Source organism: Gouania willdenowi, chromosome 1 (assembly GCF_900634775.1).
Source record: "Gouania willdenowi chromosome 1, fGouWil2.1, whole genome shotgun sequence".
Taxonomy (NCBI): Eukaryota; Metazoa; Chordata; class Actinopteri; order Blenniiformes; family Gobiesocidae; genus Gouania; species Gouania willdenowi.
The window spans coordinates 34,720,547-34,736,196 of NC_041044.1; the positions used below are offsets into that span (position 1 = coordinate 34,720,547).

The following is a 15,650-nucleotide window of genomic DNA, read 5'->3' on the forward strand; positions in this document are numbered from 1 at the left end:
TATTAGATGTTTAAAAATATTTGATGCCATTCTCTCTACGCTTCTGAAAATTGTCCGATTTGATACTTGGAATTGGTTGCTGGAATGTTTGTTGGTTTAAAAAAGCTGTAGGGTTGCAATTACTTTTTTCTGTGTGAGGCGAAATTTATTGTTGAGGACGTAGACGCCTTTGTCAACTGCCACTAATCCCACTTTGGCTCCTGGATCTCCTGTGACTTTCATTTCAAAGGGCTTGCCAGGCAGGAAGAATGGAGGAGGATCCACTACTTCGAGTGTCAGCTAAACATAAACAAAATAACTGTTATCATATCATCAATCTGTACAGTAACATGAACTTCAAACTCTTACTAATTACTGGCTCTTAAACACCTTAGCAATCCCATGTCAACTCTCCTACTTTTCTTACCGAGCCCATACAGGAGTCTTTGACATTCACCCACACAGAGTCTGACACTACTTCAGTGTCATCTAGATGATAGTAGGCAACGATGCGGAATGATGGCAACATTTCTTTGGTTACGCGGATGTTAACGGGTATAAGGACTTGACCTTGTAGCTTCTCCCTTCCAGATTTCACCAGCTGACCTTTGCTTAGGATCTAGGGACAAAATTTAACACTTCAGCATCGGAATCGACAAGCACCTGTTTCATCATTACAGAAAATCCAAGGCTACCCTCTCCACACTAACGTCTCACCAGGTATGTAATGTCCAGATCGAGCTGTTTGTTGAAGGACAAGGAGATTTTCAGGGTATTCCCCACTTCCAGCTTGGACGTTTCCACACCTGCAAAGGTAATAACATACCAAACGCTTAATGTGTTAATATTCCTTTCAATAAAAGCAATTCTGTTCATTAATTGTGTAAGTTATAGCAGATCATTCCATACCAATGTGAATGTAGCTGGAGGATTTGGTGGTGTAGGAGGAAGCTGTAAGTTGGGCTGAAGCTTGTTTCTCCTGTGACAAACCTGGTACCATTGTCTTGGCCTATAAATAGGAGTTCAAAAAGAAGTGAACAACAAATCATTTTTCCAATGTGGGAATTGAATCCCTACCGCCCCAACTTGGATGTGTTTCTATTCCAGCTCAGACAGACTCATGGTAAATAACGACTCTGACGAAGACCAATATGTAAATGCTTGACATGGGGAAGCATGTTTTCAAAATGCAAGATAGAGAAAACAGCAACCTCAGATTGGCCACCTCACAAACAGATGTTTTGTCTTGCAAGTTCAGTTTTAACATCAAAAGAATGGTTCATTCTGACCCCCAATTTTTACTGGATCTCTAACTGCTCCGCATCTGCTGCAGAACCACGACAGATTTGATAGGTTTCCATTAAAGTCAATGTGCCAATCAAATTTCTCCGCATGCGTATCTGCTCCAGCATAGCTGCGTAACTGCCCCAGCATGTTGTAGCCCTCTGCAGCAGATACACAGCTCTTCTATTTTTGCTGAACGGTGGAGCTGTGCTGCATAAATTCAACAAAGATAAGCCCGTGCGGAACAGAAAGTAGTGCACAGACACATAATACAATATCCAATTTATTTTCCAAACAAAACACTCCGTGTTCAAGGAGGATCGTAATTCCATCCATTTACCAACCTTTTTGCTCTTTCAGCTTTCTTCAGGTGCTAGATGGGATTGCATCGTATTTCACATATAACTATTGACCTGATCCATGATTGAATCACAATAATCTCAACAAAAGCAGAAGATCTCGGGGCAGGACTGAGTCCATTTCCTTCTGCTCCTCTTGTTGTTTGTTTATGGTTCTCTTTGTATTGACTACAACTCGCTATATTGCATGATTACACATGAATAAGCCTTTTCACACTCTCGGAAATCTTGCTCTCGTTCAGTTCTTGCGCATGAGGTCAAAGGTCAAGCGGTATAAACTCGCCATGGGTGACGGTGTAGACAACAAGTCTGACCGAGATTTAGATTATTTTTACCGTTGGAGCGTTGATTCCTCGAAAGATTTTTTGCAAAAACGTGTAATTGGTCTCCAATGCAGAAAGGCTGAGTCAGCTGCTAAAGCTAATGCTGCTTTTCAAACAGTGACCAATCAGCTGATCAGAGCGATTTCACTTATTGGCCTGTTTAGTGTTCATCTTGTGTACTTTCTTCAAATTTGTAAACTGGTAGAGTCCGAATCCTGCCCTCTGGAGACCCAGGTAGTTGGTATTTTTGTCCACTAGGGACCTGTGTATACTGCTGCTGAGCTGCTCCCATCATTTTTAAAAGTGCTTGGATGGGACTGAAAGTGGCATCAGCAGAAAACCCTGGTTCCCCCCTCGAGTCCAAATATGTGTAATATGAATGATATAAACACTATTAAAACACTAAAGATCTCTGGAATAAAATTACAAACGCTGTTAGGTTGGAAATGTCAACAGAGCGAACAAGCTTGTTGGCGTTTATATCCATCCCGACCTATGATCCCCCAGGTCGTGCATGAGCAGTTCCAGTGTGTGAAAATGATTGCTTGAGTCCTGTCCTTTTTAGCTTAAGTGCCCTTTTTGGGTTTTTTTAAATATATATATATATATATATATATATATATATATATATATATATATATATATATATATACAATAATGTCTTTTTTGCCCCTTATATATAATAAATGATTTCAAAAATAATATTTAGAAATAAATAGCGAAACATATTTTCTACTGTGGCGTCACATAACTTGAGCTTTATCCTTGATGACCAGTAAACCTGTGCCCCTCCTCAACCTCCCACCAATCTGGCTGCCCAGTGCCACCACAACCTGCTGAGGACACAATGGAGAGCCCAGGTTGCATTTGAGCTTAAATGTCACTGTAGGGAGTTGAAGAGCCGGGAAGTAAGTTATTTTACTTATAAGCTAGTCAGGCTGGGACGATTTATTGACCTAATCAATTACATGAATACGTAGCGTTAAAGATAAGGTCTCCTAGGGAGCGGCGAATATCAGTCATCATTTATCAGAGAAAAGTGCTTCTGTCTGCACTGCTGCTCATCTGAGACAGGTTCAGCCTGTCTAAAGGAGCAAATTGTTGGCTTAGACTGGAAACTATGTTTAAAAACCAACCAGATGGGAAATGCTGAATAAAATGATTTGGATCTCAAACAAGTTTTTGGTATTTACTTTGAGTAAAAAATATTTTAATCAAGTGATTAAAAATACTGTTTGAATAAACCAAAAATAATTGTTAGATGAATTGTTTAAAAAAAATTGTTAGGTGAGTAAAGAAGATCACGAAGGAGGAATAATAGAAAAGGCAGGAGAACAAGAGAAGAGGGAAAGAAGAATCTGTTTACAGGTGATGAAACACACATAACGTTAGATCATAAAATGAGGTGATCAATAGAGTGCTGATTAGGAATGTTAATATCTTTATTAGGGCAAAAAATTGAGTTAATCTCCACTGTTATTTTATGTCTGCAGTTCCATGTTCCAGTTTGCTGCTAGTGTACCAATTAAGAATGTACTACTGTCATGCACTGTAAGTCTGGCAAAGCATTTGGTATTAATGGTTTATTACACTGTACTAAAATACCAACAGTGTGCTCATGTACTTTTGTTTTTTCTTTCTTTGTCATGACGCTCCCAATCTTTCCCTCATCTCCTCCTCAGCCGAGCAGTGCCAGTAAGATCTTAAATCATAGATAATCTTCCAATCAAAGGAGCTCTCAGTTCATTTAGAATGAAAACATTTTGCTTAAAATATGTGCTACAAGTTGTTTGTTTTATATATTCTGTTACAATAAAATCTCTTTTCATTTCCACACCTACTACTTTTGTTATATACTGTATATGAAACTGTCTGATATTGACCAAGATGCATGATATGAACCGGTAATAAGTGCCCTATTTTGATTTGAGCACCTGCCACTTTGGAGGTCTCTGCACGGGCCTGCGGTACTTGGTCAAAATTCAGGAAAGTTGCAGTGATTGAGGCAAAAAACCTGCACAATTGGAGGGACTGAATTATAATTCTGACATGAAATGTTGATGAAGGAATCTAAAGCATCACACAAGTGAATGTTAGAAATCTTGAAAATATGGACTTTTAAAATACCATGTTTGCATTGACATTAAGAATAGGCATTTAAAACAAAGACTTACGGTGATGACCAAACGGTCATTACTTCCTCCTGTTTTGACAGACAGCCTTGCTATACCATTGTCATCACTTATTCCCTCCTCCTCACCAGGATTAACCACCACAGTAATTCCCGCAGCAGGAGTCTCATCTGGGTTAGTAACTTTAACCTGCCCTCAGAGGAAACAGATAGTTATTATATTCATAGGAGGCCCAAAGCTGCAATAAGAATGATGACTGGGACTCTTGTGAATCACCCACTGTGGAGGGAGCAAATAATTCCATGGCTTACAGATAACATAACAAATCCATGAATGAATTTGTTATGTGTAGAATTACCATGACATCAAAGGTCATCCCTGGTTTGAAATACTTGGGAGTCCTTGTGAATTGGATGAAGTATGGAGACTTTACAATCTTGATATCTGTTAATTCTGCCTCCACCATTTCACTGCCTATGGCCAAAAAAGACATTACAGACACACACACAGACAAGCTGAGTAACTTTCACTGTTTGTTGTGGAGTTCTTACAACTGTTTAACTGCTTAGACAATTATCCTGGACGACTACTGAGACCTAGACATCTGTTGTTTGAGACAACAAATTAAAATCGAAAATGGTTCCATTACGAAGTTGAATAAGTATTCTTATTTTGCACAGATGATGTTTATTTGTGGGAAACATCCAGTGGGGCATCCCAAATTATCATGGCCATACCCAGTGACGTGCCGTCAGGGAAGGCAAGGTAGGCAGTACCTACCCAAGGGTGAATTGATATTTTGATTATTTGTAATAATTATTTATTTTTCCATTTCCAATAGCCTACAGTACCTATAAGTTTGAAAGTGTTTCATAGCCCAAATTACTAAACAGCGCTATTTCCTGGAACAGCTGCACAGTCCTTTTTTTTTTCTCTTTCTCACTCCGCTGTAAGGCAGAGGTAGGCCACGCCCCCTCCCAAAGGCACGTTGCTCCTCTGCCTCAGTTCCCATTGCGTGTTTTTACGTGTTTGCGCATGCGCAGTCAGGTCCCAAGATGACAACCATTTACGTCCAAAGGCAGCGGAGAGAGCTGCCTTTGGACGTAACCGTGCTATGCTAAATGCTATACGTAAGTTCAAAGTACATTAGTGAATAAATACCACGTGACAGCTGCTGCTACGTTCTTTAGCTAGTAGGCAGGATAACACTACAGGCAGGATGACAGCGCTAGAGATGATAGAGAAACTTTTTTTTGAGGAAAAACGACAGCTTTTAAAAGATGGGAGACCAACACCTGAATTAACAGAGCTTCAGCAAAGGTAAGGTCAGAACATTGTTGGTGCTTTCTACAGTGAATGGTACAAAAGGAAGGATTGGCTTTGTGGATGCTCCTCACTGAGGCTGTTGTGAGTTGTTGTTTCATTTTTTTTGTGTTTCCAACACAAACAACGGATGTGTTGCCGTGTCATGAGATATATCTTGTTGGGAGAGTATGGAGGTCATATTAAATAATTGTTTATGCTTCTTTAATGGTGTTTATGATGTTGATTTTGTTAGATGGCTAAATGCTTGTTCATGTGGATCTTGTTGGTATTTTTTCTTTCTTATTATGAATTTTATATTTTGATAAGCGCATTGAGATGACTTTGTTGGAAATTGCTTTGTACAAATAAAATTGATTTGAATTGAATTAACACTTGCCAGCAGAAACATATGAAATTGTCATTGGTGATCTCGATTTGCAACGTGCCTACCCAACCTTAGTGGTCACGGCACGTCACTGGCCACACCTGCCTGTCATTGCCCAATCTCGTCAGATCTCGGAAGCGAAGCTAAGCTGGACCTGGTTAGTACTTGATGGGAGACCGCTGACATTTACAGGTGCCACAGTGGGGTGGGAGTTGCTCTAGGGTATCTGTCATTGTGTCCTTTAAGCAAGACACTTCACCCACATTGCCGAGTATGAATGTGGTGTGGTCGGAGGGGCCGATGGCGTACTATTGGAGTCTCGCTTCCGTCAATGGCTACAATAGTAGCTTCCCACCACTGTGTATCATATGAAAAAAATAATGCAATGTAAAGCGCTTTGAGTGTCTGTGAAAAGCGCAATATATAAAATCCAATGCATTATTATTTCCATGGAGATATAAGGTTAGAGGAAGGGGGCTTATGTATATATTGGTTATTATTGCAAGTCGTAAAATTTGTGTTGGACAGTATCGGCATGAATCATCTCTACTTTTTAATGTACCAGTTCAGATCCAAGAAAAAAAGTTTAGTTTTCTGTACAATTTGAATAGAAGTTCACATCCTCTCAATGCTTACCGCTCTTTGTCAACACACTGACAGACACAAATATGAAGTCCCCTACAAGCGAATCTGTGTTGTTGAAGATCTGCGTGATGTGGTCTCGTTGCAGGGTGACCTCTCCCACTCCTTTAGAGATCTAAAATAATTCAAGCAAATCATGCATTAGATAGAGATGCAGAAATTTCAGTGGTTTTATCTTAATCTTTTATCAAAGCCTGTTTGCTTTGTTACAATTCAAAAAATAAATCGATAGAATATTTGGATATTTCATTTGGGTCGTTTGTGTTCACACAGCAACAGTCTGTAGCAGTACAAAGTTGTAAACATAAGCCTTTCACAGAGCAGCTGTTCTCTCATTGGTCAGAAAAAACACTGGGTAAAATAGCAATTCAACCTTCTCCAGAGTAAGATGATGGAACATCAATGAAGCAGTTATACATGTTCGGAATGGATATTCTAGAACTGGAACTTTGTTATGGCTGACTTGATAGATGTAAAAATCATGCCGGGTGCATCATACGGGACGGTTCTGTTCAACATATCAAATTTTGCATGGTGTCTTTCAATATCGATGTGATTGAAGTGTGCAATAAAATCTAAAGGCTTGAAGCGGACATCTTTCATTGTGTTATACTGTATATATGAGAGTTGATTCAAAAACTACAGTAGAACAAGCTCTGAATCATGGACAGAAGAAGGTTGAGCCAGCTTAGATAAAACAAATTTGTTTTAATGTCGGGTTGTAAGATGCTTAGTTTCAGACTGGGCGACTTTCTGGGCATCAAGTATTCACACACACTACAGGCTGTGCATCAGGTAAGCTCAACTCTAAGCAGCTCATCTGCCCACATTTCAATGAAGCATCTGATCTCCTTCACTGTGCTGTGTCCCTTTATTGGTGGATCAACCACAGTGATGAGTCATTTGTGTCGATTTCTGGGTTGGTTATGATCTCATTGCAAATGAACTGCTACTGGTGTTAAATGGAAGCCAGCCGAGACCACCTCTTCTAGGTCAACTCAAGAGAACTTGTTTTATACCGCTACAGAGAGCAATTGCTGTGTTCACATACGTATGTCCAAACAAATTGATCTTTGAAGAAAAGGCTCTCTGAGTCAGAACAAACAGGCAGGTGTGAATATGTCCAAAGTTTAATTGGAAAAACTTACAGTCACTCTCTGCAGAGATCTTGGAAAGGTCTTTCTTTTTTTGTTAGTGATGGCTCCAAATACCACAAAAGCTGTCCCATCCACTTTTTCACCAAATAAATACCTAAAGACCACAAGACAAAATTATCTTTAAAGTGTTACTACACCCTCGAAGTGTAGGCCAACGTATAGGCTGGACTTTCAAAAAAAGCCTTGATTATGGGTGGGGCTTCTCGAGCAGTTAGGACACGCCCAGTCACTCTCTAGCTGGGTGAACAGTTGTGGTTCATGAGGAAAGCTGCCTCCAAAACATCATCAGCCTCCATCTCAGCAAAAAGCTAATTTCACTTGTAATAACCAGGACTCAATCCATTGAGGGAAGTCATTCTTCCATTTTTATAAAAAAAATAAATAAATACCTTAAATTAAAAATAATTAGGCTACAATGTCAAGAGCTGGACACAAATCAATCAACATTTACTTTTTTGGCATAGTGTTACAATTAAAATGATTTAGTTATAAAAACCAGGATGATTCACAGGTTATAATGCTAGAGGGGTTCTCAGCAATTCAACGAGCTGCTTAGTTCATTTAACAAGTGTGAACAGCCTCCACTCAATGCATAAGTCAGTCCCACTTTAACATGAAAGTTTACACATTTTTGTCAAAGAAAAATCCTGAAGCTCCTTTGTAAAATGGTTTGCTAACCACTTTTGGGTCCTGACCCATGAGTTAAGAACCAACCTCAAATTCCCTAGAAAAAAGCTCTTTACGTACCTCGCCCTGATGTTGACTGTAAATTCGGTACTATCCACTTGGAAGAACGAAACCACAGGTTCCAGTTTTACCTCCAAACTGGGAAGTACTGTATCGGTAAAATATCGAGACCGTTAAAATACACACAGTCTATGAAAAGGGTCAATTATCATAATAATAAGTTCATGTACTTACCATATTCTTTGACCTCAAAATTAGAATAAAAGCTCTGCTGTGGGTTTGTTTGAAACCTTGCCACCAACTTCCACACCCCACGACTGCACAGATAGACAGACAACACAAAACTCTCATTAAGAAGAAATTTAAAATGTAGTTTTACCACTGCAACATCAAAGATGGTTTTTATGCATGCCTTGGGTTTGTAGGGAACCAAACCACATCAAGCCTAAAGACCCTCTTCTGAACAGGAATTAACCAAGGAGCCTGTTTCTTTATCACAAACTGTTTACACAATAACTGCCCCCGCAACTTTGAGGTGCATAGCTAACCCCACTATGCAGCCTTTGAACCCAATACCGTAGCCGAAAAGACTGACCCAACTCTTTGAAATATTCAGTACGAACTCTTTTTACGACTCCACATGGGGGAAGAACATCCATCGTCTCCCTCCTTTACAAACAGATACCTTTGGGATGCTGTAAGATCACAGAACTGTCCCACTGACCCCTGACCCCCTTTGGTGAAATGTCACAGAAGGACACTTTCTTGGCCCCTTCTCTGAGGTGTGTCCCAGTGAAGAAGGGAGAACAAAGAAATTGTATTATGTTTGAAAAGTTACAAACAAAAACATTATTGGAATGGTTTCTGCAGAAATTGAATTTGCAAATATTGTGTTATGGCAATTTTTTATATTTATCATCATATCGTCAAATGTATGTTCATGTGTACAATTTGTCATGTTTTAATACATGATGACTCCATTACTCTTTGCACTTTTGAACAGCTGAATCATGTTAGATTAAACAGTACAGATCGTATTGCAACACAGAGTCTCTGTTGAAGGCCAAAACTCAAACTCACATGCAGATATACACGAACGCACACACTATCAAGGTTAGATAAGAGTGGCGCCCAATCTTCCTCATAATATACACGTCCTCATCATCCCCAAATGTTTTCCACTGTTGGGCAGCTGACTCCCCCTTCTCCTTACCTCAGGGTGGAACTTCTTGTGTTATCTGTATAAAACCTTAAGCTGTGAAACTGTTAGACAGAGCGGGTCTTGAGCGGGTTTTGCCTTTTTTGCTCTGCCACGAGCCTGAGCTTTCATTCTTTCAGGATGGAAGCTTCTTTTTTACTCCTTTTTATTTTATTTTATAATAAATCTTTTTTATAAAATCATCAATGCTCCGACTGGACTCCATCATTCAACCAGAGCAATAAATCATGTCTCCAAATGAGGTCAACCGCAAATTTGCCGTGACAATTGTCTGTCCTATTCCACTCTTTTCAGATAATTTTATACCCACAGAATGCTATTTTAAATGTTTCATCATTTAAAAAGTGCTTAAAACACCAGAAAACATCACAAAAGTTAATTTAAGGTATCTAATGCAACCATATAGTAAAGAAGAGGCATCGCATGATTTTTGACATTTATGTTTACGAGTAAAATTCATTAACCGGTTCCAAAAGTAATATTAGGCTATTTTCCAGTCGTGTCTGGTATCAAAATGTCTCATAATACATGATATATTAAGATATGTGGAATTAATTCAGGCATTTTTCTATGTTTAGGAATTCCCTCTGTTGTCTGTCATTCCACTTTACACACACACCCCAGACACACCCACAGGCAGTCAGCTGAGATGCTGGCAACTTTAAACCAATCAACGAAGCCTTTCCTCTTGGGAGGCGAGTCTCAAAGATAAGCTTTTAAAAGGAAGAAAGCCGCTCCTAACTTCAGTTTTGGGACGCTGGAGTTTCATGCTCAATGCGTTTCCCTTCCCCATCTTTTCATTTATTTTATTTTATTTTTAGTTGAAACAGTTAGATTTTTGGAATCAACAGCTGCTTGGTTCGGACGAATCCAGCATCCAGTGACGTGCGTAACAACCGAAAGAAGCCCGGCTCGCAACCCACTGTGGTAAGCCACGAGCCATTCTCTAACCCAGCTGCGAAGGCCAGAACCGCTTGGATCGGCTGGAGGGCTATACTCTGTTGAAACGCAACAGAACTGAACGGTGGCACATCCTGCTGCATTTCTACAATACAGAACCTCCAGGTCCAACCATGACATCATCTTTAAGGTACCTGAACGAACTTTCATTAGCAAACTTGATCCACAATAGTTCACACACATACTTCCATAACTACACACTTACATACGCTCACAACATGTTTCACACACAGTTCATCTCATTCATGTTTGTTCGTTCTCTCCTGTCTGTCTTCCTTCTTTGTTTTATGAGCTCTCTTTATGATTTTATTCTTTGATTTTATGATCTTATTATTTGAATATGTATCCTGCATTTTTATTCAATATTTAGTACATTAGCATTCTCCTAGAATAGTGATTTTACTTCATTACATATAATCCTCACTTTTATTAGCCTAGAAATGCATTTTATTATGATTTAATTATCCCATTTCAATTGATGTTTGACCGTGTTAATTGTTGAATTGTGAATAAAAGGTTAAACGTAATCTTTGATTCCTCTGTTTCATTAAAGCTGGGATGATGGTGTAGATTTGCTGTTAGAATAAACTTTTCCCTGATTTCACATTAATAGATTTAGTCTAAAAACTTAGACATAATTGTGCTGGCACCCCGCAAATATTGAAGTAATATTAATAATCATAATTAGTATTCTTATTTATATCACATATTATTAACTCCTCCTACAGGTTTAATAAGTGATATTAAAAGTTATAGCTATATTTCTAACATGTAATATATACAGTATTTTTATATATACATAGTATATATATATATATATATATATATATATGTCTGCTCATTCTCCTCCCACCTCTTTCCTTCTTCCTCACAATGTTTCCCTTCACTGCATCCATTAACATCCTCACTGGCCTTCATTGTCTTCTCTGGCCTTAGCATCTTTTTCCCTACATAATAATCAAATCTACTCACAATACCAAACCATCTTAGTCTCATCACTCATGCTGTTCCACTAAACTGTCTGAGAACAGTTGTCCCTTTGATGCAGTTTTTACTAACTGATCTCATTCATTCTGCTAACTCAGTAACTTAAAACCTCAACATTTGTAACTCCAGTTATAAATGTTGAAGTCCAGTTCAGCCTAGTGTCTTTTTCTTCGTGCCCTCTCTAAACCATACACTGCTGCTCTCCATACTTTCCTGTAGACCTTCTCAGTTCAATGTAGCCTGGGATCAAAGTGAAATACTTACGTTACAAGGTCAGGGAGATAATAATTTCCAGCATGAATGCCTGATTTCAAAGTTTTTGTCGTTTGTGGTAAGACGATGCCATCAGGAGTCTGAAAGTAAAAATATTTAGTTTACTGCCACATTTGATGGGTTGAGGTTTTGTGCTTTATAACATTTACTAAATTGTTTCAGTGGAGTAAAGAGTGTGAATTCTCTCTTATAAATAAACGTAGTAGTTTCAAACCTCATTTGGGTTCCTCTTTCTGCTGATTTTCATTATAAGTATTTTGTTGGTATTTAGTTAGTTTTCTAGTTTGTTTGTTTCTGTGCTTCATGGATTCTGTTTGTGTCTACAATCTTTTTTGTTAGTATATCTGTGCTGTGCCGTTTCCACTGAACTTTGCCTCATCTCTCGAGTGCCTTGCTTCACTATTTGAGGGAGTGGTTTTACACAGTGTTTGCTTTGTCATTGGTCTGTGATTTCTTCCCTACCGGATCGGTATGTGTATTTGTCAGTCACAGACATCAGAAGAACAGGAGAAAATTGTTTTGCAAGTGTACATGCAGACCTTATAATGTGCCATTTCTTTCAAATTTTTTTCAGCCGTTCTGCCTTTGCCATTATGTTCTTGCTAGAAAGATTATGACTGCATTCCTGAATGAATAAAATGTTACATATAAGAAAACCACCTCTGATTGGTCAACTGTCTGGACACACATGGCTGGTTTCGCTCTACGACCTCATTCTTTTCATGCACAAGTGTGGCACAAACACATGCACAGGCTTTCTCAGTATTCTAAGAGATGATACATAATTTATGAACATCATGGTGACACTATTAATATTGGAGGGATTCCTGGAACACCTGGGAGACTTAGGATGTCTGAGTCAGTCAGTCAGTCAGATCCTTAGCTTTTTGTTTGTACTTTTCTTTATCTTTGTTGTGTTCTTTGGTTGGTATTTGTTTTTTCTAATAAATGGTATTTATGTCTGAATTTCGGTCGTCCAACTCTTTACCTCATGACATTTACTACTGTGAGGTTTTTTATTTAGAATGTATATCTGAGACTAAATTTAAATCCTCATCAGTTTTTTACTTCAAAGGTTTTGGCAGCATGCTTTTGTCAATTTCAGTTAGACTTTGAAATCTCTAATGCAAAAAATAATGCAATCCCAAAAAGAATAGCTTTTTGTTATCAAACTGGACTCATCTGAAAAGAAAGTCACAATACCTCAATATCAATATCTATACTGGTCCCAACTCCACCATCCACTGTCCTCTCCAGAGGCGTCATTTGGGGCGTGAGTGCAAACACCCTGAAAAGAACTGACACCAAAGAGAAAACACTGGTCAATGCCTCGTGATGGATGTCAGCATGTCAATCACAAGTTAAAATAAAACAATAAATGAAAGTCTGTAAATATGTTCAGAAACTTTTTAATTTGTTTAGCCTATGGAAACAGTTACTGTTAACATTAAAAATGAATCAAATAAATCCTTTCTAGTTTGTATTTTGTCGATCACTAGAGTCAAATAATAGGTTACAAAATATAACTATATAAGAAATATATATAAGAAACTTCCGGTGTTGTGGTGAGCAACTTGGCAGCCTCGAGTCTGAGCCTCTGGGTACCAGACTTTATTTCCCCTTAATTCAATTGACAATAGACTCTGCAATAAAGTAAAAACAACTGAATTATCAGTGGGCACAAAGTTAAGAAAGAAAGACACAGATGACAATTTCCTGCTTGCTCTCAGAGTAGAAGGACGCTATTTTTCCCTCTCCCTCATTTCCCTGCTTGCTGCTCTTTTGTCTTGTTTCGTCTTGTTTAAATCTAACAGGAGCCTCTATCAACATCCTGATCCTGAATCTAATCATGGAATTGATTATCTGGTCTTTTTTCGCTTTTGGTCAAATCTCTCTACTAGAAGGATGGGCAATGAGAGAGTTTGCAAGTCCTGAGGACGTGGAAGACGTCCACCACCAAATTGGAATTTATGATATCGGGTCTTCTGCTGATTGGATCTGGCATTTTCCTGATCTATTGCAAAGTTGGATTACGTTGGCAGCACGACTGGAAGCCGCAGTTAACGACGAAAGGAGCCAAACTCTCCGAACTCTCTCAGATGGATTCCACCGTGGAAGTTTAAGAGAAGGATCGTTTGTCTCACTGGAAATGGCCACACTATTGGATTACTTATTGAACTTACCAGGAACAGAACCAGTGACGTGCCGTCAGGGTAGGCAAGGTAGGCAGTGCCTACCCAAGGGTGAATTGATATTTTGATTATTTGTTTTAGTTATAATACAATAATAAATTATTTATTTTTCCATTTCCAATAGCCTACAGTACCTAGAAGTTTGAAAGTGTCCGCATTTTGTGAGTTTCATAGCCCAAATTACTAAACAGCGCTATTTCCTGGAACGGCTGCCTTCTGAATTTGCTGTAAGGCAGGAGGAGGCCACGTCCCCTCCCAAAAGCACACAGCTGCTGTGCCTCTGTTCTTATAGTGTGTTTTTACGTGTTTGCGCATGCGCCGTCAGTTCCCCAAGATGACAACCATTTACGTCCAAAGGCAGCTCTCTAAGCTGCCTTTGGACGTAACTGCGCTATGTTAAATGCTATACGTAGGTTCACAGTACATTAGTGAATTTATCCCATGTGACCGCTGCTGCTACGTTCTCTCTCGCTCTAGCGAGTGGGCAGGATAACACTACAGGCACTAGAGGCGATAGATAAACTTTTTTTTTTTTAGGAAAAACAACAGCTTTTAAAAGATGGGAGACCAACACCTGAGTTTCCAGACCTTTAGCAAAGGTAAGGTCAGAAAATGTTTCATACTTTTCACAGTGAATGGTACAAAAGGAAGGATTTACTTTGTGGATGCGCCTCACTGAGGCTGTTCTGAGCTGTTGTTGTTGTGATTTTCTCCGTGTTTCTGTGTTTCCAACACAAACAACAGATGTGCTGCCGTGTCATGAGATATATCTTGTTGGGAGAGTATGGAGGCTATATTAAATAATTGTTTATGTTTCTTTAATGGTGTTTTACGATGTTGATTTGTTAGATGGCTAAATGCTTGTTCATGTGGGTCTTGTTGGGTTTTTTCTTTCTTATTATGAATTTTATATTTTGATAAGCGCATTGAGATGACTTTGTTGTAAATTGCTTTATACAAATAAAGTTGACTTGAATTGAATTAACACTTGCCAGCAGAAACATGACACTGTCATTGGTGGTCTCGATTTGCAAAGTGGCTACCCAACCCTAGTGGTCACGGCACGTCACTGAACAGAACAGTAGGGCTCGCAACCATGTTATGGATAGCCCGTCTCAAAACACCTTGTCTATTCTCATCCCCCCCCCCCCCCCCTTATATTGATTAGACGCTCTGACCTTACCCTCACTTTTCATGTACACCTGGACCTGGCTCTGCCAACAAACTCTCGAGGTCATCTCTATGTGAGAGTCAGCAGCAGAGTCTGAGTAAACAGGCTTATCTCAAAGAGCACTTTCACTCCTCATACATCACCACAGATCCTGTCTTTGTCACCGTCTCCTCTGGCTCCAACCCTCCTCCTTCCCAGCAGTTAGCAGTAGGAGGCGCGCCATTAGGGCAGCGCCATACTGTGGCTGACCTGCGAACTACCCATCCAAAAGATCCATTACCTGTGCTAACGTGCTGTTGTATTGAATTGTATGTTGTGTTTGTTGTGTTTTTGTTGCAATGTTTGCTGGAGAGTTTTTTCATGATCCCAAACTCCGCCCATCTCTACAAGGGCCTAGTTTGGTTTTTGCTTTTTTACCCATTGTTTCATGTTTCTCATCTAAGAAACGGAGCGCTGCTCTGGCTGGCTGCTCCCCAGTACTCCCGTACCTGTCCCCCGTGTGATATGTTATTTTCCTTCATGTTTCTTGTTTGAGATGTAACTGAAACTGAATTTCCCATCCATCCATCCCTCCATTTTCAGACCCGCTGGTTCC

At 39.3% G+C, this 15,650-nt stretch overlaps 1 protein-coding gene across 3 annotated transcripts in view; it reads right to left on the reverse strand.

The window, feature by feature from the left end:
- LOC114473810 (complement C3-like) overlaps positions 1-15,650 on the reverse strand; it is a 65,076-nt gene that overhangs the window by 34,029 nt on the left and 15,397 nt on the right. For all 3 annotated transcript variants that reach the window (XM_028463659.1, XM_028463775.1, XM_028463741.1), the window contains 12 exons: positions 12,896-12,990; positions 11,684-11,772; positions 8,488-8,570; positions 8,314-8,401; positions 7,558-7,660; positions 6,404-6,524; positions 4,436-4,551; positions 4,120-4,266; positions 889-988; positions 697-785; positions 407-598; positions 124-279 (listed from right to left, as the gene is read on the reverse strand). In XM_028463659.1, coding sequence (XP_028319460.1) covers positions 124-279; positions 407-598; positions 697-785; positions 889-988; positions 4,120-4,266; positions 4,436-4,551; positions 6,404-6,524; positions 7,558-7,660; positions 8,314-8,401; positions 8,488-8,570; positions 11,684-11,772; positions 12,896-12,990 — 1,379 coding nt within the window. The remainder of the gene's footprint in view (positions 1-123; positions 280-406; positions 599-696; positions 786-888; positions 989-4,119; positions 4,267-4,435; positions 4,552-6,403; positions 6,525-7,557; positions 7,661-8,313; positions 8,402-8,487; positions 8,571-11,683; positions 11,773-12,895; positions 12,991-15,650) is intronic.